The sequence below is a fragment of the Anser brachyrhynchus genome (genome assembly GCF_964034855.1).
Source record: "Anser brachyrhynchus genome assembly, chromosome: 7".
NCBI lineage: Eukaryota > Metazoa > Chordata > Aves > Anseriformes > Anatidae > Anser > Anser brachyrhynchus.
In genome coordinates, this window is record NC_137701.1 from 26,339,055 (window position 1) to 26,362,462 (window position 23,408).

General features: G+C 39.2%; 1 protein-coding gene across 5 annotated transcripts in view; it reads left to right on the top strand.

The window, feature by feature from the left end:
• The window catches only part of MYLK (myosin light chain kinase), a 211,858-nt gene that overhangs the window by 77,480 nt on the left and 110,970 nt on the right, over window positions 1-23,408 (top strand). For 4 of the 5 annotated variants that reach the window (XM_080601101.1, XM_080601098.1, XM_080601099.1 and 1 more), the window contains 5 exons: window positions 10,128-10,335; window positions 13,881-13,929; window positions 16,169-16,334; window positions 19,959-20,124; window positions 22,530-22,566. In XM_080601101.1, coding sequence (XP_080457227.1) covers window positions 10,128-10,335; window positions 13,881-13,929; window positions 16,169-16,334; window positions 19,959-20,124; window positions 22,530-22,566 — 626 coding nt within the window. Of the gene's footprint in view, window positions 1-10,127; window positions 10,336-13,880; window positions 13,930-16,168; window positions 16,335-19,555; window positions 19,702-19,958; window positions 20,125-22,529; window positions 22,567-23,408 lie in introns of those variants that run through there. The other variant, XM_080601102.1, reaches the window with a different exon arrangement.

Sequence of the window (23,408 nt, forward strand, 5' to 3'; positions counted from 1 at the left end):
ATTCTGTTTAGTGCATGGACTATAAAACAGCAAATGCCACTTGGCGTTGATGAGTACAAAGCAGAAAAAATAATATATACTTAGTTCAATTTTTATTAGCTATTACCCCTGAAAAAAGAGTTCTCGCCCTGAACAACTCTCTGATTAATCAGCTCAAGGTGGTAAAAATAACAAATAGAATGTTTAAAAAAAAAAAAAAAACCCTACTATGTCAATCTAGAAATCTGTGGGTTTTCACTTTTTGAATGCTACGTGTAGTTCTGATCTTTCCCTGTCTCAGTCTAGAAAAGAGAAAATTTGACAAAGGTTATCAGAAGTATTTCACGGTGTCAGGGATGGAATAAGCGCAGAAGCATGTCAGAAAGTTATTCTTCCATGTGATCAAATCATTCCATGCTTTCTAGGATAGAGGGACTTTTTGCCAAGGTGCTGCACAAACCCTTGCAGTTTGCCAGACAGCCAAATGAAACTCTAAGGAAGGATCTCTCACATGAAAATTTAAACTCCTTTAATTTTTACTTTCCCCTATCCTCTGTCTTACCTGAATTCTGTAATTGCATTCTATGATCTAGAGATTAGACCCAGGGCCCACAATCTGAACTCTCTACATATAGGTTTACGATATTATAATGTTTTTAGTGGATTTATAAAATAGTTGGCACAGCAGCCAAAACAAGCCAGAAGTGTTTAGCATTCGCTATAGTGTCTCAAGTCAATGAAAACTACACTTTACTCAGCATCTGATGAAATTGGGCCATAGGTTTTTTGATGGGATTTGGAAGAGGTAAAGATCATACGGTACACTAACAAGTGCATTGAAACGATTTTAAAGGAAAAGCTTTTAATAAATAGGAAGAGAGTGCTAAGTTTCTTTTTACCTTCTGGGTCTCCTTTGAATATTATGAATTGCATCTTCAGGTAATTCCTCCTCATCTCTCATCAGGGCAAAGGGTACAATGACAAAGCTTGAAGACTCTTTCATGTTTTTGCAGTATCACATTAAATTTCTGCTTGAGACTAAAAGACTATGAGTTTTCCTCCACTCCCAATGTTAACATTAGCAATATCAAGGAGTCCAACTAGGCAAAATGTCTTTTCATTGCCCTAAATGGGAATCAAGTAAAATATGTATGGTTTGAAACTTCTAAAGGTGAAATCTTGAGAAGGAATTTAATATAGTTTTATTCTTTCTACTTTTGATTCTTTAGTAGTAGTAGTAGTATTGGTTTTGCAGCTTTTTTTCCTCCTCTCTCTCTCTTCAAGACAGTAGTCTGAATTTTTATGTTGTCATGATTCTCTCCCTTCTCCATCCCATTTGGGAGAATAACCAGAAAACTGCACACACCAGTCATGAAGACTGATGTCTTCAGACTAGCATTCCAGTAAAGGTTATGGCCAAAGAACTAATTTATGAAGGCTGTATGCATATAGAACAAGAAAACTAAACACCAGATGTAATGTAAGTGTTCAGCTCTTTAAAAAAAAAATAAAAAAAAATACCCAAACTTTACAGAAAGACCATTATTGTTTCTTGTAGGTACTACAGATAATGCTTTGAAGTGAGCTATGTTCAGTCCTAGTAACATATTCCGGTTTTGTTTTAAATGAGGCAATTTTAATTCTAGACTGCTCATTTGAAGAAGTAAGAGACGCAAAGTTATTTGCTTTGTTTGCAAGGTCGTAGCTAAGTCCCCAGATATTTAACATTTTCATGTTTAACTTTGCCAGGCAGGTTCTCTGTTCTAGAAGTAAGTTTTTAAAATGGATAAACTATTCTCGATATGTGGTTTGTGTGTATTTAAACTCTCAGAAGGAGCTTAACAATGTATCATGTCCACTCTCCTTTATCAAGAACATATGCTGTTCATTTGTTATGGCAAACTGCAGTCAGAACCTGACAGAAACACTGTTACAAGTCTTGCAAAAAAACTGCACTGGCCAGAACCATATTTCCCATCTGCACTAACCCCAAAAAATTACATAAAAATATATCACCTCTTAGATGAGGTCATATTCATGGTGTTCACATTGCAATCTCCACAGGTTTGTACTATTTTTCTCTGAAGATTGACGTTAAGAGTTCACATGAGTATAAACTAATAAAACAAGAAGTAGCTTTTTTTTTTTTCTTGTTACAGAACAAGCTGGACAGAGCACATACTGTGGTGTGTCCCATTCTTAGCATCCTCTGCTAAGTCTGCTCTCAAGTACTTGATTCCCTTCATAAGTCTTTAGGTCAAGACCCAAACCCAGAAAATCTTGGCTCTTGATTGAAGGCAGACAGAGTACACTGGCTAGAGTCTAATGACTATGGGAAACATTTTTTTGTAAGCCTTAGGGATGAGCCTTTTGTGGGATGAGCCACATCCACAGAACAGCTATTACTGTCTAGATTGAATCTCTTGGGGCTGCAGGAGGGCCCTGTATTGCCTTTAGCTGTATGAATTTCAGATGAGCGTATCTAATACATAACTTGCAATAAAGTGAATAATTGTCAATTCTGGTGATACCTAAATGCTGGAAGAAGAGGTATGCTATACTTTCTCTGACATATTTCAAGTGTCAGTGTTATACACTGTTTATTCCTTTATCTACACTTTTTTGAATAGAATTACAATTACAGAATTTGTCATGCTACCCAATCACATTCCTTCTGACGCTTTCTTGGTACAATCTGATGGATTTAAGTTTTGCAAAAGGGACAGTTTATGTCCCGCTAGTAATGACTGTTTGCTAAGCCAAGTCCTTTCTTTTCTGTGTTAGAATTTTGTTTGCAGGCTGCAGAATAAAGATCAAAGTTTGTCAGATACTCTGAATAGTTTTCCACACCTCCCTTGAGTCTCCTCCTGATGTGATGTCTAATGATCTGTCCAAAGCATACTTTTTGGAAAAGCTCAGTGGTAACAGCAGGTACATATAGGTGAAGCTATCTTGTTTCTAACCCTTTATAACTTCCGATCTCTACAGGCCTTTTCTTGAGTTGTAGTTCCCAGAAATGGCCAATTTCTGGTTGAAGGCAGGCATGGGACAGAGGACAGACTGCAAACCCTTCTCAAAAAGTTACTCATTCTGTGGCATTCTTTAATGTTAAGGTAGGAAACCAGCCAAATAAGCAAGAAAAATACTGTTTTTCTAAAGGAGTTAATTGCTGTCAGACATCATCTACCAACCCACTGGCCAGTTTCTCTTATAGCATTCTCTGAGCAGTTTTGTTTGTCTAAGTCCCCTTTTTCCTACAGAAGGAATGACTAGATCACTAGAAATACCAAAAAAAAAAAAAAAAAGGAAAAAAAAAAAGGATAAAATGAGTTAACACATGGTAAATATGAATGATATGACTGTTCAAAGTGATACTAATGTCACACATGGCAAGAAGAAAACCAGTCAATGATTACAGTGATTACAAACCAACGATTACACTTCAACTATTTGTAGTGGTTTTTTGTAATTTCATGTACATGATCTTATAGTCATGGTCTCTTCCAGCCCTGTTTCCCATTATTCTTCAATTAATTCATTTTTTCTCAAGGCAGAGTCAACTTCATAGTCTCATTCCTGATAGGTGTTTGTTAAACTGTCCTTACAGGCCCACAATGATGGCAACCTTCAAGTGATAAAAGTCTATTGCTTGCCCTCTCCACCGTATATGCGAAAACAGTTTATTGTCATCTGCTTTGCAGGTACCTTTATGCATTAGGAAACGTTTCTCATTACTGTCCTTCTTGTTATACTAGTTACCCTAGTTACCCGGTTCAGTGCAAACTGTGTTTTCATGTCGTTTTGATGCTCCAAACATTTTTGTCTAACTATAAATACATTTGCTGCCCTACTAACCATCAGTGTTTTTAACAAATTCTTTCTCTGTGTAGCAATGAATGAAGTGTAGGATCTGTGCATCAGTTTTAATAGCCTCAAGGACTGCATATTCCTAGAAGTTTCAAGGCATGTGGAAAAGTCCATTTTTGCATAGCTCTTTATCATTGAACATTTTAATTTAAACAACAACAACAAAAAAAATATCTTTTCTCTTAGAAGTATATTTTATATTTTTCTCTCTGAATTATAAATGGGCAGTTACGGTAAAGAGTTCTTCTCAATAAGAACGAGGTGTTAAAAGCAGTGTCAGTTAGGTGCAGAAGCAGCAAATCTGCAGACTGTAAGTTGTTAAATACCACCTACCATACACTGTTATTCTTTAACAGCCTACAGAGGGGACATACCTCAAAAAGCAGGTAGGCATGCATATTGGGTAGAAAGCTACATTTTAAATAGCATGCAAAGTATGAAAAATTGAATAGAAAATATTTGTCTTTCAAAGATAAATTCAAAATTAATTGTTCTTCAGATGGATTGAACTATCTTAATAAAACCAATTCTTTTATTCAATGATTGAATTGTTTACCTACAATGGTCTTAACTCTAGATTTTGTGGAAATGAAGGCAAAAGCAGTCTACAGAGGTAGTGGCAGAAGTGAACACTGTGCTGACAGAATGTCTGGTGTAATACATATGATGTATTTTGGGGGGATTTTGCCATCCAAGACAGTCTATTGGTAGATGTTTTCTTCTTGGTCTCACTGCCTGTGTTTTGCTGTAACCTTGAGCAGCAAAAAGTGACATTTATCTAGACCTTAACATCAAGAACTGAACATCTCAGCCAGTATAATGAATGTAACACTTGAATACGTCAGGCGGTATTCACAAGCCTTTCCAACAGCCTTACGGTGCTATAGTCACAATGAGTAACTCAGCAATAACACACACCCCATCAAGGTTTCACAGTTGCTTACACTTCAGGTTTTTGCTATTTCTGGCTGACTCTTTTCGAGTGCTCTGCATTTGCGTTCATTGTTCACCTTGCTGGAGGCAGTGACAGCTATTACAAAGTAGGATCTGACTTGGAAGTTAAAAGCATGAGCCAAAAGAGTGCATCAGATTACCCGAATCTGCTACTGCAACTGTGACACATTTAAGCAGGCAAATTTATGGGTTTTTGGAATTGATATATAAGCAGCTGTTTTATGGAGCATAGATACAGGCCAAGTTTTAGAAAAACTTTCCTGCACCTTAGAACAGTCAGGGAAAAGGGTTACTGAATATATTTGGCCTTGGCTGTCACTGAATGCCTTTAGGTTTGCGACAATGGAGCCTAGTTTGTAGCAGATCATTTTTTTAATAATACTGTTTTTAGTGGATAGCTTCAATGGATTTGTTGTATTTTTTCTTCTCATTTTTTCTCTTTGGGAACCTGGTGCCATCCCTTTTCAATGACATTCCCCCAGACCTGGATGCAGACTGAATCTTAACTCTGGAAGTTTCACAAGGCAACAGGTTCTCTCTCAGGTTTTTCCACTTGCTGTGTTGATGCATGAAGCAGGAGACCTGTTTTACCTTAGCGGACTTTTCCAATCATCTTTTACAAGACTCTAAGTAGTTGATGGGTCCAGACAAAAACTCAAAGCTCACAGCAGATATTTGCTGCTCACCGTCAATTTTCCACTTGTTAGTGTTCCGCAGGTAAAGAAAAACTGTAGCCTCACTGGGACTGGCAATGCTCACACAGACCAAGCTGTAAATAAAGGTTATAGCCTTCTGCTGCTGGGCATTAAATAAGCAGATAAATTTCTCTTTGCTGTGGATTTATTCAAGGCAGATGTTTTTAGTGAGCTCTGGAAAGGTTGGGAAGGAATATAAAACCTGCTGCAGTTCTGGAATTGATCCATTAGGATCAAAACCTAGTAACGAGTGATACATTTAAGGGTCCCTGACACTTTTATGGCAAGACTATGTATTTCAGAGCGGGCTGGCTCAGTTTGAAAGACATTCCAAACCCAAACCTGAAATAAATTCTTGCAACAGAGCAATTCAGTAAACTTCTGTTTTCCCCTTATTTCATTTTTGACAAAATATGAAAGAAAAATAAAATCAGATTTTGGGAATAGAATGATTCAACCTTTTGAAAAGAAATGGCATGCTGATCATCTGGGTTTGTAATTTTCTGGGTGGCATTTCCTCAGTGTAGAGGTGTGGATAAACAACATAGTACAGACTTAACAAGAATGAAATAAACACACACAGAAGAAATGGAAAAATACTTCACGTAGGCTTCGATATTTGGAAGGGCATGTATAATTGTCTACCTGAATTTGAAGAGTTAGGTAAAAATGGCCTTGTGTGGTCCAAGAAGGACTTAAGAATATGATAAAACAATAAGGAAAATGGAAGTAAGATGCTTCCCATTGTTTCAACCCCAATAGTTCCCTGGCATAAGGGGTGGAAGGTTTGTGCTTAGGTCCTTTGAAGTTCGATGGAACAGTACATCATAAAAAACACCAGAAGGAATGATTGCAAACTCAAAAAAGTAGTAAATGGATGAAGTAATGTGCAATTAATGACTTGTATTCACAGGGCAGAATCTCAGCAGCTGTAACCAGTGGTTAGACTACCATTAGTTAAGCTGATGTGACGTAATGCACTGAAAAGGTGGTTCTCTCTTCACACCAATACATGTGCTACTCTTACTTGACTGTATTCTTAAAATAGGAATTTCAAAGAAATTTTGCCTCAAATATTTCAAATTCAAGGGAAGCTTAACTTAATATAAAATAAAACAGAAATGAGAGGTAGAAACTCAATTCTAATCTATTTTCTGGCTTTGGGTAGCTCAATCTAAAATTAGAAGATAGGCAAGAGGGCATCGACAAGGTAATGGTTAGAAACAGTTTTCTGGTACAAGTCACATTCTGTACCAATGAACACATTATCAACTCACAAGAGCTATCCTACTGCAACAAAAAAAAAATCATATTGATGTTTCACAAACTTCTTTTGGTGAAAATTAGATGTGCTGAGAAAGATACCCTTCCTGGGAGCTTGGTCTCTGATTAAGCAGTAAAACAATGTTACAGTATCACAGATTTCTAGGTTGGAAGAGACCTCAAGATCATCGAGTCCAACCTCCGACCTAACACTAAGTACTCCACTAAACCATATCGCTAAGCTCTACATCTAAACGTCTTTTAAAGACCTCCAGGGATGGTGACTCCACCACCTCCCTGGGCAGCCCGTTCCAATGCTTAATAACCCTTTCGGTAAAGAAGTACTTCCTAACATCCAACCTAAAACTCCCCTGTCGCAACTTTCGCCCATTCCCCCTCGTCCTGTCACCAGGCACGTAGGAGAACAGACCAACCCCCACCTCTTTACAGCCTCCTTTAAGGTAACTGTAGAGAGCGATGAGGTCGCCCCTGAGCCTCCTCTTCTCCAGGCTGAACAAGCCCAGCTCCCTCAGCCGCTCCTCGTAAGACTTGTTCTCCAGACCCCTCACCAGCTTGGTCGCCCTTCTCTGGACTCGCTCGAGCACATCCATGTCCTTCTTGTAGCGAGGGGCCCAAAACTGAACACAGTACTCGAGGTGCGGCCTCACCAGAGCCGAGTACAGGGGCACAATCACTTCCCTAGACCTGCTGGCCACACTGCTTCTTATGCAGGCCAGGATGCTGTTGGCCTTCTTGGCCACCTGGGCACACTGCTGGCTCATATTCAGCCGACTATCAACCAATACTCCCAGGTCCCTCTCGGCCAGGCAGCTTTCCAACCACTCATCTCCCAGCCTGTAGCTCTGCTTGGGGTTGTTGCGCCCCAGGTGCAGGACCCGGCACTTGGCCTTGTTGAACTTCATACAGTTGACCTCAGCCCATCGCTCCAGCCTATCCAGATCCTCCTGCAGAGCCTTCCTGCCCTCGAGCAGATCGACACACGCACTTAGCTTGGTGTCATCTGCAAACTTACTGAGGGTGCACTGGACGCCCTCATCCAGATCATCGATAAAGATATTAAAGAGGACCGGCCCCAGTACCGAGCCCTGGGGGACACCACTAGTGACCAGTCTCCAACTGGATTTGGCTCCATTCACCACAACTCTCTGGGCCCGGCCATCCAGCCAGTTTCTAACCCAGCGAAGCGTACGCCAGTCCAAGCCCCGAGCAGCCAGTTTCTTGAGGAGAATGTTGTGGGGAACTGTGTCAAAAGCCTTACTGAGGTCAAGGTAAACCACATCCACAGCCTTTCCCTCATCCACCAAGCGCGTCACTTGGTCATAGAAGGAGATCAGGTTCGTCAAGCAGGACCTGCCTTTCATAAACCCATGCTGACTGGGCCTGATCGCCTGCTTGCCCTGCAAGTGCCGCGTGATGACCCTCAAGATAATCTGCTCCATGAGCTTTCCTGGCACTGAGGTCAAACTGACAGGCCTATAGTTCTACAGTAATGTTAGAGGGCAAGATCATATGGGAGCTGATGTTTTTCAGAAAGCACAGGAAAGAAAAGACATGGCCACAAAATGCTTTAAAAATGTTGTGGTAGTTTTAAACAGTAAATGACCCCCCATTGTGCAGGGATCCACAATGCGTTCATCCTAGAACATGACTCTTGCTGAGGTAAAGATAGAAAGAACCTGAGAAGTTTGTACTAGAAGTGGAAAGTTTATTCAGCTTACTCAGCATATTCATGCTCTTGGCAAGCATTACTGTCCTCTCTATATACATATTAAGTAATGCCAGGAAGAAGGAGTAGCCACATCACTGGCAAAATTAATTTTTCTGAACTGACACCAAAGGAATTAAAGGAAAGAGAAAAATTTCTGACAGCTGTAGCTTAAGCTCAGACAGATGAGAAGCCCAGCTGGAGTGAGGTGGGGCTGGATTAAAAATGAAAGGTTTTGAAAGAAGAGAACATAAGAGTGGGTAAGGCTGGTTGGCTAAGGACTGTAATTTGGAAAGTAAATGCTGCGCAGATAGAAGAAAGCAGAGCTGAAAGGCTGATTTGAAGCTGAGAGGAGACTGCTGGGAGGAATTTGGACTAGCCACAACCCAGCCTTCTTCAAATCAAGACGGGTCATCAATATTTTGCCCACCTGGAGGTTGAAGGGACTTCCTGTTCAGTTGCCAAGATTTGATAATGTAGTTCAATATGCAGCATTGCTACTTTCCCAGTGAGCAAACACAGCCGCAACAATTACTCATCCCAGTTCATCTTGATCCACTCAGTTGCTTCATGACATTTAGGCAAAGGATCAAAGAGTTGGACGATGGAGAGCTAACATATCAGAGTGGGGGGAATAGGAAAAAAAGGGGGGAAAACGTAATCAGAGGTTGCTATGACAACAGGGGAAGTGTGCTAACAGTTAACACATACTAAACCAACCTTCAAAGTGGATGGCATCTCTCGTAAAGCAGAGGAAGAACCTTTGCCTGAGGAGTTAATTCGTTAGTGGAAAAGTATATGTCTGTTTTTTCCATCTTTTTATGAAAGGAAGGCATGGATCCTCAGCAGGTTTCAACAGCTTAATTGAAATCAGTAACTGTTCTCGGTTATGCCAACTGAGAATCTCTCTGCAAATCTGAGGGTATCATTAATGTTGTAGCAGGCAAGGATATAGTAACATGGTTGCTGTTTAATGAGCATAGGATTGCTTTATTTTGTTGAATTCCCCTCTTTGGGTGACTAAGAGACCACAAAGCTCCTTAAATGTAGCAGTGTGTTTGTGTATAACTACGTCTTTATTGTCCACATGTCACCATAACATGAGAACGACCCCTAATGACACTTTCTTAAATGCTTTATCTCCTGCTTTTAAGGATCAAGACAAAAGGTGGCACGTGCCTACCTGTATATAGGCTGGAGTCACTACATCTCAGCACATACAGGTTTACAAAACAAGCCTAATCCTTGGCAACCATATCAGAAATGTTTGGTCTAGATACCTTGCAGTCTTGCATACTTAGAGATGTAACAGCATTTCTGCCCTTGAGTCTCTGAGCAATGAGAACCCAGGTGTGAGGATTCTTCGTTAGTACCCCACCATGCTTCTGGAGGCAAACCATTCTAGTGGGAAACTTTTGCATAAGTATCTATCTGCCTCGCTAGTCTTATGATTTTAACAGTCTGACTTATGCAAGAGTTTCTTCATTTCATTATGTTCTGCCATTTGGCTTGCAAAGAGTATGTGTTTAACAGCTCATGTGTCAAGAACTTTCCACTGCATTGCTAAATGTCCAACATTTCTTCCTAATACCATCATCTGTTATGTTTGCCTTCTTTCTCTGATCTCTCTCACATCTTTCCAGGTCAGAGGCTACCCTGAACCTCACATCACATGGTACAGAAATGGGCATCCTGTCCCAGAAGGAGACCATTATGTTGTGGACCACAGCATTCGGGGGATATTCAGCTTGGTAATCAAAGGTGTGCAAGAAAGCGATGGTGGTAAATACACCTGTGAGGCTGCAAATGATGGTGGGGTTCGTCAAGTGACTGTGGAACTGACAGTGGAAGGTAAGAGGATACTTATACTGCTATTTCAGTGACTATAGAGTTTAATTAAGTGAACAAGGTGTGTGAAACTGCCTGTCTGGTAAAGATCACAACAATACATACATGCTTTCTCATTGGTGCAAGAGTAATATTCATTAATTGTATTGCTGTTGTCACTGGAAGAGTAATGTGACACGTCTGGAAGACAGAAATCCCTTTTTCATAGCCACAGCTCTAACATGGGTGTAGGTCCTAGTCCAAGTGCTGTGGTGGTATCAACAGCCTTCCCATTTCCACATATAAACTACTTATTTTCTTAACTTTTTGGTACTGTTCCCTTCCCGGCTTTATTTATGGACAGTTCTTCTTGGGGCTTTAAGAGGAACTAATATTGTTTTAGAACCCTTTTGAAGGTTGCCCATGCTGTTAGCTGAATGCTCATGTTAGCATGAGGGGTCATCTTTGCTGCTTTTTTTCTGGTCTGCTCTATGGCTACACATTTTCATTTACCAGCATATCCAGTCTAAGGCTCAGTGGGCTAATAAAATTTTGTTTTATCACTAAATAAATATCTTCAAAACAGGAGCCATCCATATTAAGATCAAGCTTCAGTTTTGCAATGGATAGAAGAATGTGTGACTCCCAGCTGAAACTAATGAAGTTGTTTCTGCTGAAGCCACTTATGACTGCTAAATTTCAGCTTGTAAAACAGTTGGTTAGCTTTAGTTAGACTCGCTCTTTCAGAGGTATTCATTGTGTTACTAGAGCTGTTTCTGACCTCCCTTTGTGTTAAGCTCTACAACAGGACCTGCACCACCAGTACTGCACTGTCATGTTCCTTAGGGACCACGTAGTATAAGCAAGAAGGGGGATGAGGGAGCAAGCACAGAGGGCTGATGTGCCCTTTTCCAATAGATAGAACCCCAGCAGGGACATAAAGGCATAAAGGGTGGAGCTTAGAGCAAATAAAACCAGGTAGAGCTGGCATTTGTTTGTACCTGTTAGCTTAGACCACATACAACCACGTCTCATCAGACCGTTATGTATTGTTGCCCTGCCTTTCCCAGATAAATCTCACTGTTTAAGATGTTTTGCAGGGAAATACATGACTATAGCTACATAAAGTAGGTGTACACCTTCAGATCTGTATGGCATCGGTAACAAAAGACCACATCTTAAAGACATTGCTATAAGCTTTGCAATTTTGATGGAAGCCTTCACTTAGAACAAAATAAAAGCCTGGAAAGTTAAGATTTTCTCTCAGACAGTAAAAATTATGGCAAGCTTGGATGTTTCACAATGTATCAGGCAGGCACACTGGGGCAATAGGTGTCTGGGAGTTCTGCCTGTACGCTTCCATTTGCTAAGTTGCACACCTGGTTGTAATTGCATGTTTATTGTCGCATGGAAACGGCTAAGATCAAACCCAGGAATTTTTAAGAGAAAACATGCATATTAGATTGTTGCAGATTCCAAATTTTAAATGTAAAGAGTGACACAGAACCAGTGAATTATGGAAATCAAATGTATTTTTTCTCTCTTGGCTATTTGGTTATGTCGGAGATCTGCTGAATATCAGAGTGTTTCAGGTCACAACTTTGCATTGAATTCCTGAAGCACAGCAAAAAATTGACAGCAGGCCTGAAGCAATCAGCATTTGGATATATTCTGAGTAAAAATCTCTTACACACATCCTCAGAGTACATACTGAAATATGCATGTGTCTGGAAGGATAGTTACTGCCTTCTGTTTTAAAAATTATGCAAAATATTTTTTTTCCCTAGTTTAAAAACTGTCTGAGAAACAACTTGTATGGAGGTGGAGTTTTTAAAAGTGTTTTTATATCAGTTATTCTGACCTAGGCTTTGCTACAGTTTAAAAAACAATGCCATGGTATTTCCTAATGACTGAATTTCCCAGAGTTTAATTACAGTGGTCTTTATTCTAATAAATATGCATCAAGACAGCAAAGCACAGGTATTTTGTTTTTCAGCAAAGACCTATACAGGGCTGACTGCTACCTGAAAAAAATGATGGACTGAAACACAGTCTAGTCTTTCTATCTTGTGTGACTGTCCTATCTGAGAGTTAATGTAAATTCTTATGAAGTGCTAGAACAATGTGTTTTTTCACAGCCATCAGAGTAGTTTGTTTTGTGCTGCTACTCTGAATCTATCCCAGGCCACTAGCCATTTTTTTTCTGAGCCGAAGCTAACAGGAATGCTGTATGCAGTAGATGGCGCTGAGCTTACACGACTTCGTACACATCTGTCTATTGCTCACAACACCAGTAAGCAAGAGGAACTTTAGAGCTTAAAAGAGAATGATTTTTTTTAAGAAAAGGTATTCCTGGGCTAGTACAGGAATAATATTGGAAGGAAGGAAGAAGGAAGGAAGGGGAAGGAAGGAAGGAAGGAAGGAAGGAAGGAAGGAAGGAAGGAAGGAAGGAAGGAAGGAAGGAAGGAAGGAAGGAAGGAAGGAAGGAAGGAAGGAAGGAAGGAAGGAAGGAAGGAAGGAAGGAAGGAAGGAAGGAAGGAAGGAAGGAAAGGAAGGAAGGAAGGAAGGAAGGAAGGAAGGAAGGAAGGAAGGAAGGAAGGAAGGAAGGAAGGAAGGAAGGAAGGAAGGAAGGAAGGAAGGAAGGAAGGAAGGAAGGAAGGAAAGGAAGGAAGGAAGGGGAAGGAAGGGAAGGAAGGAAGGAAGGAAGGGAAGGAAGGAAGGAAGGAAGGAAGAGGAAGGAAGGAAGGAAGGAAGGAAGGAAGGAAGGAAGGAGGAAGGAAGGAAGGAAGGAAGGAAGGGAAGGAAGGAAGGAAGGAAGGAAGGAAGGAAGGAAGAAGGAAGGAAGGAAGGAAGAAGGAAGGAAGGAAGGAAGGAAGGAAGGAAGGAAGGAAGGAAGGAAGGAAGGAAGGAAGGAAGGAAGGAAGGAAGGAAGGAAGAAGGAAGGAAGGAAGAAGGAAGGAAGGAAGGAAGGAGAAGGAAGGAAGGAAGGAAGGAGGAAGGAAGGAAGGAAGGAAGGAAGGAAGGAGGAAGGAAGGAAGGAAGGAAGGAAGGAGGAAGGAAGGAAGGAAGGAAGGAAGGAAGGAAGGAAGGAAGGAAGGTAGGAAGGAAGGAAGGAAGGAAGGAAGGAAGGAAGGAAGGAAGGAAGAAGGAAGGAAGGAAGGAAGGAAGGAAGGAAGGAAGGAAGGAAGGAAGGAAGGAAGGAAGGAAAAAACCAATACCTCTTTCAGAGTCCAAATAGTTTTTATGCTATCTAATTTGAGTTAGTGCTGCACTGTAGAAATTAGGCACTGTCATACATTTTTTTAAAACATTTTTTTTCATGAACAGTCTGCAGTGTTGTTACTACTGAGGCCAAGGGCTAGATGCTTAACTCTTCTGAAACCTGTTTTTGAAATTGGAGAGCCTAAATTTGGACTATGGGTGACATAACCTTATGTTGCAAGTGTTGCATTCCTCCTTTACTTTTGAAACCTGAAGAAATGCATGTTTTACATAGCCTTTAGTATCTGTAATTCCCAATGTTATTGACAACAATTCTTACTTCCTATTTTTCTGTCTTGTTCTCACAGGAAACTCCTTGAAGAAATACAGCCTGCCATCCAGTGCTAAAACCCCTGGGTAAGAAGTCCAGTGGCTTTGATATTGTTTAACAGACACAAATACGTTTTGGTGGGGAACAAGTAAAATGACTGTTTCTAAAGAATATGCACTTCTCTTTTCATCTGCCTTTTGCATCTTTTCTTTAGTTTCTGATTCACTCTGAGGGCCAGATAAAAATGTGTTGAATTCTTGTCCAGTTCTCAGTAATTCCTCCACTGGAAATGTGTCCCCCAAAGGTCCTTGCCTGTGCAAGAATGAGGGAAATGGAGGGAAAGAAAAGTCTGGTAGCTAATGACTCAGTTCTGCACAAAATGACATTGGAATAGAATAACTGGTTGGCATGATTGCTCACACTTGTGAAATGGGAATAGCAAGGATGCCTGGGCTCACAGAGGGCAGGGCAAGCCTAACTTCATCGATTTAAAGCCCTTAGCTCCTGTAGAGCTGAGTGCCAGCTACAGCAACATCTGAAAACAAACAAACAAACATTTGTGAAGTCAAGTGTGTTAAGTCCAAATCTCCATTTTTCCCAAGTGGAATAGATACCATGAGAATTGCTCTGTCAGGAAAATGTTCGAGGCTGTCAGGAAGGCATAAGTGGTTTGATACAGCTACTGCTCCTTCATAACAGGAATTCAGATGGCTGAAAAGAGAACTTTCTCTTTGTATCTGTGCTGCAGTTTTGCACCCTTCTGTCTCTGTTCTCTGAAATTCAGAAATCCTTCCCTGTATCTTCCATGACCTGTCAGGGCATCTTTTAAAGCTAGAACAAGTGCTACTTTTAGAATGTTTAGTAACAAATAAAATCAACTGAAATCATAATTCACATATAATTTAAATATTTCCAAGTAACACAGTACGCATACTGTAGGCTGGAGGAAAGACTTGTTCTGTTTTGGTGTAACTGTTATGAAGAACTGGTTGATTGGATGATCTACTCTGACCTGACCTGGCACAAAGAGCCTTCTTCCTGTTCTTTACACGTAGCATGAGGAAGACAGTATTAAAAGCTATCAGTTATTTAATTCTACAATGAAGTGTTTTCCATTTTAGCTTATTACAGTCGCTCTTCTCTCTCAAGCATTTTTACTGATTCTCTTCTCTGTGTAAATTCTTTCATCACAGTCTCATCTCTTTCATAGAAAGCTCAGGTTATATGGCAGCCGTCATGTCTTGGCAGCACCTTGGATTAAGGCAATATGATATCTGTTAGTATCTGACACCTGGTAGAGATGGTGAGGTACTGACACATCTCTCTTGCATGGGGTAAATAGCCATCTGGAAAAGGACTTGAAAGTGATTGAGTTTGCTTGAAATTAGAGCGTTTTTTGTTGTTGTTGTTTGTTTGTTTGTTTAAAAAAAAAAAAGTGGAAGGAAGAAGAAATTACCATTTGCCACCTCCTAATGTGTGTCTTTGTTGTACCAGGGCCTTAGAGCAAAGAATGCAAGTGTTACCTTTCATATTAACATTCCTGAAGTTGCACTTTTTTTTTCTTGCTGTAATACCGTTTGATGTTTTATGCTTTATGGCTGTCTAACTGAGGTTTTTGGATTGCAGTCACTGTTGTCACTTTAGTTTCATTCCAGCTGTGCCATCCATGTAAGAAGAACTGGTCCCTTGCACTTAAGAGACATTCACTGCTGTTTGGATGGGTGTACTTTGTTTTTGTGCCCTTTCCACGTTTGCTTTGGAAACATTGTAGTGAATGAGATTCCAAACAGAAGCCTTCCCTTAACCAAAAATCTTTACCAGGACTTGTCAGAAATGTTGCAAAAACAAATTGATGATTCATAAACAGAAACTACTGTGTCATTGCACTGAACGTTAAACAAAGTACATGATAAAGAACAGTGAACAAGTATGTACAACTAATTAGGAGACAATAAGAAACAGAAAAGGGTGAAAACTATATGTATGCAGTGTTTCCTGTCATTTAGTTTGTCCAGCTCTGCTTATAGGCAACTCACGTGGAGATCCCTGTATACTGGATGAGGGTACATAGCATTATACTCTGCTAATGCTGTCCTCATTCACTGCATGAGAAGTCAAGAGCAGCCATCACAAGCATTTGCATTTCTTCAGTTGGCCAAAAAAAAAAGTGTATCGCTGAAAATCTGGTAACTACAATGTTGATTACTGTTTATTATATATCCTTGTTGGCAGACCACCGGTTTAAAATGCTTCATGAATTGTGCTTTAACCGTGACGACTTCTAGTAGTTCTTCTGTAACACCAGGATTTTGATTCCCTTTTTAGAGGAAGACTTACTGTTCCTCCTGTGGAGCATAGGCCAAGCATCTGGGGAGAGAGTCCACCCAAGTTTGCTACAAAACCTAATAGAGTTGTTGTGCGTGAAGGCCAAACAGGCAAATTTTCATGTAAAATAACAGGACGACCTCAGCCTCAAGTAACTTGGTATAAGGTATGAATTCCCAATAAATTAATTTTTTCTTTCTGTTCTGATTTTTTTTTTTACTTGAAAGAATGATATGCATTTGATACTGCATATGGCAAATGATCATGGCAAGAATTTATGTACAAGGAGGGCCATATTCTTCCTCATTTTCATGTGGAATAAATCCACAAAAGATGTTAGTGTTTCTTCTGAGTATAAAGTTCCATCATAAAAATAGCAAGTATGAGATATACTTGCCCCAAAACCTTGCACACTAGATAAGAGAAATAGAGAAGGGATGGGAAATATGATTATCACAATCTCTGTTTTATAGAGAAGGTCTGCAGGGATTTAATGCTTTGGCTGAGGTTAGAGAGGAGTCTCTTACAGCTTTGAAAATTACAACTCTATTTCCCAAGTTCTATGTCAGTGCCTCAATCATAAACAGCCCTTTCTGTTTCACTTACACTAGGTTTCACCTGTACATTAGAATTAAGAAGATGTCTGCAAAGAAATGAAATTGAATTGGAAAGAAAACTAACAGCTTAGGAACTATCAGACATGATTATTTTTTTGGCATGCACAATTGTTTTTTGCAAATTAAAAAAAAAAAAGTGTAAGTCAGATAAACAACTGTTCAACTGATTCAGTATGATCTCTGCTGAAACACTGATAGCTGAAAAGAGTCTGACATAGAATATAAAGGAGACCTGAGCTGTCAACTTCAGATCTTCATTAAAATGGGGAATTGTGAGCATATATAAAATACAAAAACACACATATTTATATAAAAATAAGCAACACTTAATATTCATTAGACTATTAAAAAAACACTGAAGACTTAAGTCCTACTGCCCCTTTGGGCATATGCAAGATCTCCAGACACTTTCTTGGTAGTTAGGAGAGAGTGTTCAGATGATAATTAAATATTTCACTGATTAGGCCTTTTATTTTCTGGAACTATTATTATTTTAGAGAATTGCTATTACTTTCTTTAATTTGGAAGAACAAATATTGTGATTGCTCTGTTGGCTTCCAGCTCCCCTTCAACCTTCATGAACCAGTTGCCTTATGCATTGGTGTCAAGAGAAGTGGAAATGTGGCAGCTTTTCCCAGAGCTTTTAATTTTTTCTAATGTCTGCAGGTTTTCTGGGAAAAAAAAAAAAAAAAGGCAGAAAACTGCTTGTTGGGCAGGGACATGCTTCCTACTCATTGTTCTCTGTTATACAAGAATGCTGTTACATCTCAGAAAACAAGCAACCTTGCTCTGTGGAAGCACTTACTAGGAACATCTCCTTCAGTTGGCAGCTCTGCCTAGAATCTGCTTCCCCCTCTGGCTGCCATCAGTTGTCTTGCGCCCTCTGGCTCTTGAGGCAGTCTGCAGTGCAGCTGCTCCACAGCTGCAACAGTCTGCTTTCAGTCCCACCAGACTCACTCACGCTTTCCAGCCATGCAGCTCAGTGCAAAACAAGATACGTCATTCAGTTCTCTTTGTTCAGGGCTAGGTGGTAAACAGCAGCTTGGATAAACACTTTGGTACTTCATACACTGTTTTGCAGTTTGGTAGAGGTTACCTTACGTATTTTGCCATTCACTGTTAGCTTCTTTACCCTATGATTCCATAATCTGACATTCCTCCTCTAATCAAATGAACCAAGTATGTGACATTTTTGTTACTAGCAGCTCATAAGTCCTGTTCATGTTTCTCTCCTTAAAAAACATATTTTGACTCTCACAGGTCTGCATATATTATTCAGTAAAATACCATAGCTGTGTTGTTCAAAGGTTCACTAGTCACACCGTTGCTGGCCTGCAGAAACCCTGTCACTCTTGAACTTTTCCTCAGTTCATTGCTACAATGTTTTGGTTGAGATGGGTTTCTTTAGGCTTTCATAATATTAATCTAGCACCTATTTTGAGCACTGTAAAGCTTTCTTTCAATAATTCATGTGCTCTGTAAAGTAAAAATGTGTTGTTGCTCTGCATCAGAGTTTTATTGGCAAGTTGTTGTGAAGCATATTTTTATACCTTTATTCATAAGACATGACTCAAAAGGTAATCATGTGTGTGCTTTGACTAGCTGAAAACAAGCTCAAGCCCACAATACTTCAGGTCACATCAGGATGGCACTGCAGAGTCCTGCTGAGTGGCAGGTGTATCAGCCCTGCCTCAGCACCATGGAAATGAGCTTATGTGACAACTGGACCACATCTGGCTGACGCAGAGCCAACACATGGACAAATTAAAACTGCACATTTCAGAACTAATGAAAAAGTTCTTGTGTAAATCTCTTACTCTGCTTATTTTTTTTATTTCGGCCTTTTCTTACTTAAGTTGCAAAGAACAGAAGCTTATACAATATCATTACCAAACCCCTGCTGTGAATCAGCTTTTTGGATTTACAGGATTTACAGCACCCAGAGAGCAGCAAGTTCATAGAGACTTCAGGAACTACAGTGTCTGAAAACACTGTAGAGTTCCCAGAACTTTTACTGACCAGTACCTTACAAATCCTGGAGGAAGCACATCTTTCCCTTCCTAAACTTGGGATAGGAAAAGTTGTGGTGCCTGATAGCAAGGAACTCCTCTTTAATGGCTGATGTTGAAGCAGAGGCAAATTTGCTCACAAATTGAGGCGTTGGTCAATTTAAAATAGAAGGGAATTTAAAAGCAAATAAATAGTTGTTCTGATTGTCTGATCTATGTAAAAGCACAGAACTAAATACATTTTCCTTCCTTAAAGTCATATGTTTTGATTCACCTCCAGTGTAGCCCTTTGAAAGAAACTCCACTTTATCTTAAATTTTGGAGGTGTAGGAGAATGCATCAAATTTGCAAGTAAATTGTATTAGTCTTCTACACTTCTCACTATTCCTGGCTTCAGACTTTTTAATTATTGGATTGCATAATATCCTGATGTGGTAGACTAAGGAGCACTCTAATATTAAACATATTTTTTAGATAAGTTTAAACCTTCATGAAGTTTAGTTCTTTTGTGATAGAAGTAATAACGTCCAAGTTGGCTTTCTCCCATCTATATATTCTTTTCTAATGGCTTGTTTTGGTCATGAGGGCTCTGTTAGAGAATGCTTAAATCCAGACTCACCTTCTGCTGGTCTCCACAAAGGATCTGTGTTGCAGCAGTGCCTCCTTAAGGCACAGTTAATGCCTTCTGCTACCTTCACCTGGCCATTGATGAGGTCTTCTCATGCAGAATTTTTTCCAGTTCCTGAAGAGATACAGCATAAAGGAGCTATTGAATAATGGAGAAATACTCCTCAGGCTGGAAGTCGCTACTTAATGTGATGTTTGATTTCCCTGGAATGAATATGAACGGAAAAGTGGTTTGAGCCAACATACAACAAAAGAAAATGTTTGTAAGGATGTGGATATGGTAAATAATGAAAAAGCAAAACCAAACTGAAATGTGTGGATGGCAAAATGCAAAGAGAAACAGCCTCTTGCAGTTATGAATTAAAGAACTTTTGGGCACTTTTTTTTATATCATCCAGGTATTTTTCACTGAAGGTATTGGGCTGAAAGATAGGAGAAAGACATTTTTACCTGATGTTTTACCAAAAAAAATAAAATGTTTTCTCCCCTTTTCCTACCAACAGCTCTCTGTCTCATGGTGTCTTGTAATATTTGCAGGGTGATATTCAGTTGCAGCAAAACGAGCGTTTCAACATGTTTGAGAAAACAGGCATCCAGTTCTTGGAAATCCAAAATGCTCGGCTTGCTGATGCAGGAATTTACACATGCACAGTGGTGAACAGTGCTGGGAAGGCATCTGTGTCTGCAGAGCTCACCGTCCAAGGTACAGTAAAGACAAATACACAGGAGAACACAAAAGAACCACTGTCACTGCTTTGAAAAATCTTTGGTTGTGTTTTCAATATAAGCATTTACTTTTTTTCATTTTACTCTCTCTTGATTAGATGGTACTGTGATAGCTTGGAGCATGCTACAGCTGAAAACATTGTGTTGGTTTAATGGCAATCAACAGTCTAATTGCTTCTTTGTAATAACTTTCTATAAAATCAGCTTTCCATTTTTACTGTGGTTTTGATCTTCATATATTTTGAAAATAGAATTTAACTTCGGCTAGGAACTTTGCAGTTGTAATTCTAAACAGTAATTAATTTTGTATTTGTTGAATAACACCACTGGATGCATGTTTATACCAACTATCTTTTGGGAAACAAAATTGTATCTGTATTTCTAGAACTAGGAAAGTAAAGTACAGGAGCATAACTTTAAACTATAAGAGATAAAAAGAAGTTTAATGAGATTAAAATGCAGGCTTCTCAACTCCAAAGTCCACTCCATCTCCGTCCCTACTGTTAAAGAAAATAATGTATTTGTATAAATACTTCAGGATGTTCTATTCCATATATGCTTTACCATATAACGGTTCAATTTGCAGTTTGATGATTCTTACGGTACCCTTTACATTAGCCTCAAAATCATAAAGCCTTCAGCAACCACACTAAAGAGGAATTTCATCGGTCAGTGGGTAAACAGCTGGCTTAACAGTTGCTGAACCCAATGAAATAATTAAATCAACAGCTGCTGTCTTTACCTGCAGTCACAAGATCAATAAGGTTACACATGCCCCCAGCAGTGAAATTTTTGGTGAGTGCTGTCATTCTGTAAGATAACAAGAACATAAATAACACAGGGATTTGCGTTTGGGATCCTCAGAACCATAACTAGCCTTTACCACTAAAAGCTGTGGTTTTGTTTTTTTTTTTATCTGTATGTTCCAGTCTGATGAGGCCATTATAGAAAGTTTCTATGGGTTACCTGTTCAACTAATGTTTCATAGAAAAGGCCATAAAGTTCACTAAGCACTTTTTTTTTAACATGAAACTTGATAGTTACTCGCTCTCCCTGAACTTGTGAGCTTTCTGTTATGTAATGGGTACATCTGCCCTGAGAGATGATGCAGAACTGGGGTCACAAAGTCAGTTGTGGTATATGTTTGCTTCAGATGCTGACCACATCTCTGAATAATGCATGCATTCTTTCTTGGATTAGTACAGGTCAGTAAAAAGGGCACTGTCTTACAATGTACTTGACTAACTGGATGATTCCACTTACCTAACCACAATAATGTAATATCTTTCATTATCAATTAAATTAGGTAGTAGGAATTGCTGCAAAATGCTAGCAGAAAATCAAGTGGTTCAGAATTACTGATTTTTTTTTTATAGCCATGCAGTCTCTTATCTCTACAATCTTGCTCCAAGAGCTTCATTTTTTTTCCCCAGCTTTCCAAAGTGGTAAGAGGAAAGGGAAGGGAAAAATGTTCTTTTAATTAGCAATGTTGCATGGCTTTGTTTATTCTGCAACTGGTAGTTATTCAGCTTTCTCTTCAACATTTATTCAGTCTCTTTTTAGCTTTAATTTTTATATGAAGAATTTCAGTTACAGTTTAATGACAGGTTTATGGGTTATACTGAAGATATTACAGGTCAACTGTCAACTTTAATCTGACCAAGAGAAAACAAACTGCATACTGCATTTTTAACTATGGAAAAAATAGAGAAATGTGGTTGGTACTTGATCTGGAGTAGTATTTCTGTCATTCTCCTGCTGCCCCCAAGGGAATCAAATACTGTCAAGGACTGGGAGAATGCACAGAGGCTTAAATACATATGACCTAAGAGACTGACTATGGGCAAATATGTGCTTACTTATATCAATAATGAGGTAACTTGGCAAACCAGTGTAGCTTAGCCCAGATTTCCTGGTGATGTTTCAAAGTGAAGAAACACTGTTTTAAACAGGGGACCACTGCAGTTTCATTGTAGGCATGCTCAGTGGTATTACTGGTGGTTTGTCTTTCTCCCACTTCTGCATTCTCTTTGGAGTTCCCATAGGACTTGATGAGCTGCTTCTCAGGTGGAACCTCTTCTTTACTTCTGTTCTCCAACACAGAGTCTTTGAGATTCACAGTTCTCAAAGGACTTGAGAACTTAATTGACCTAGAAATGTCTCAAAATGGACAAAGACCTCTGTGTTTCAGCTGAGCCATTTGGTGTATTCTATATAAATTCTAGACATGGTGGTAGTCAATCTTGACTTCAAAGGACTGAAAATGTGTAGAGTGAAATTTCTGAAGTATGTTCTTCACTTAAAATCTTTGAAATTTATGGGAGTGTGCGTGGTATTGTACATATAAGGTACCTGTTCTTTTCTTTTTCTTTTTTATTTCAGGTCCAGACAAGACTGACACATATACTCAGCCACTATGGTATGTTTTTACTAGACTTCTTTCTCAGTATATACCAAGGTTCCTTCTCAGCGCTAATTTTGACATTTACTGCATGAGCCTGCCTCACAAAGTGATCAATCTTTTTGGGTCAGCCTGTATTTGGAAGTCAGACGATGTGTACTTGGAATGAGATAGTGCCAATATCAGGTCTCCTGGTAGTATGAAATAGTTGGTAGAACTGCTGTCAAAACTCAGAATGCTGGTCTGGTTCAGGAAAGCAAAATTTAGATGACTTTATGCTCACAGTTTCCATGTAGCCAACAAGTTGTATAATCTGAACAAAAGCTATGTGAGGACACTCACATATACTCTGTACCAATTGGTCAATTTTTTCTTTTTTTTTCTCTTCTTTTTTTTTTTTCATCAAAACCCTAAGTATCAAGTAAGTACTGGGCAGGTTGTTCTTTGCTGTCAAAAGTAAAATACACTATGGCCATAGTCTTTGATATTGTTTGAAAATAGACTACAAAAGTAAGAGTGAAGTAATAAGTAATAAAAAAATATATTTATTTTAGGACATTATCAAGATAATTAAAATTAAATGACTATGAATTTTAAGAAATCATTTTGTAAAATGACTTTAATTTAGGGACAGAAAATGCTGGAATGAAATGCTCTATGCTGCCTGTGTAAGACACTTTAGTGAAGGCCATTTGCTTTACAGTCTTCAGGACGTTAAATCCGTCCTCACGTGCCATGGATGGCATTTCAAAAGTACATGTTTACATTGTCCTGACTCTATGTCAGTTGCAAAGTGGATCTGAAAATGCTGTGCTACCTTGTTTAAGGTTTGTGTGATTTTTAGGAACATAGTTTAAAAT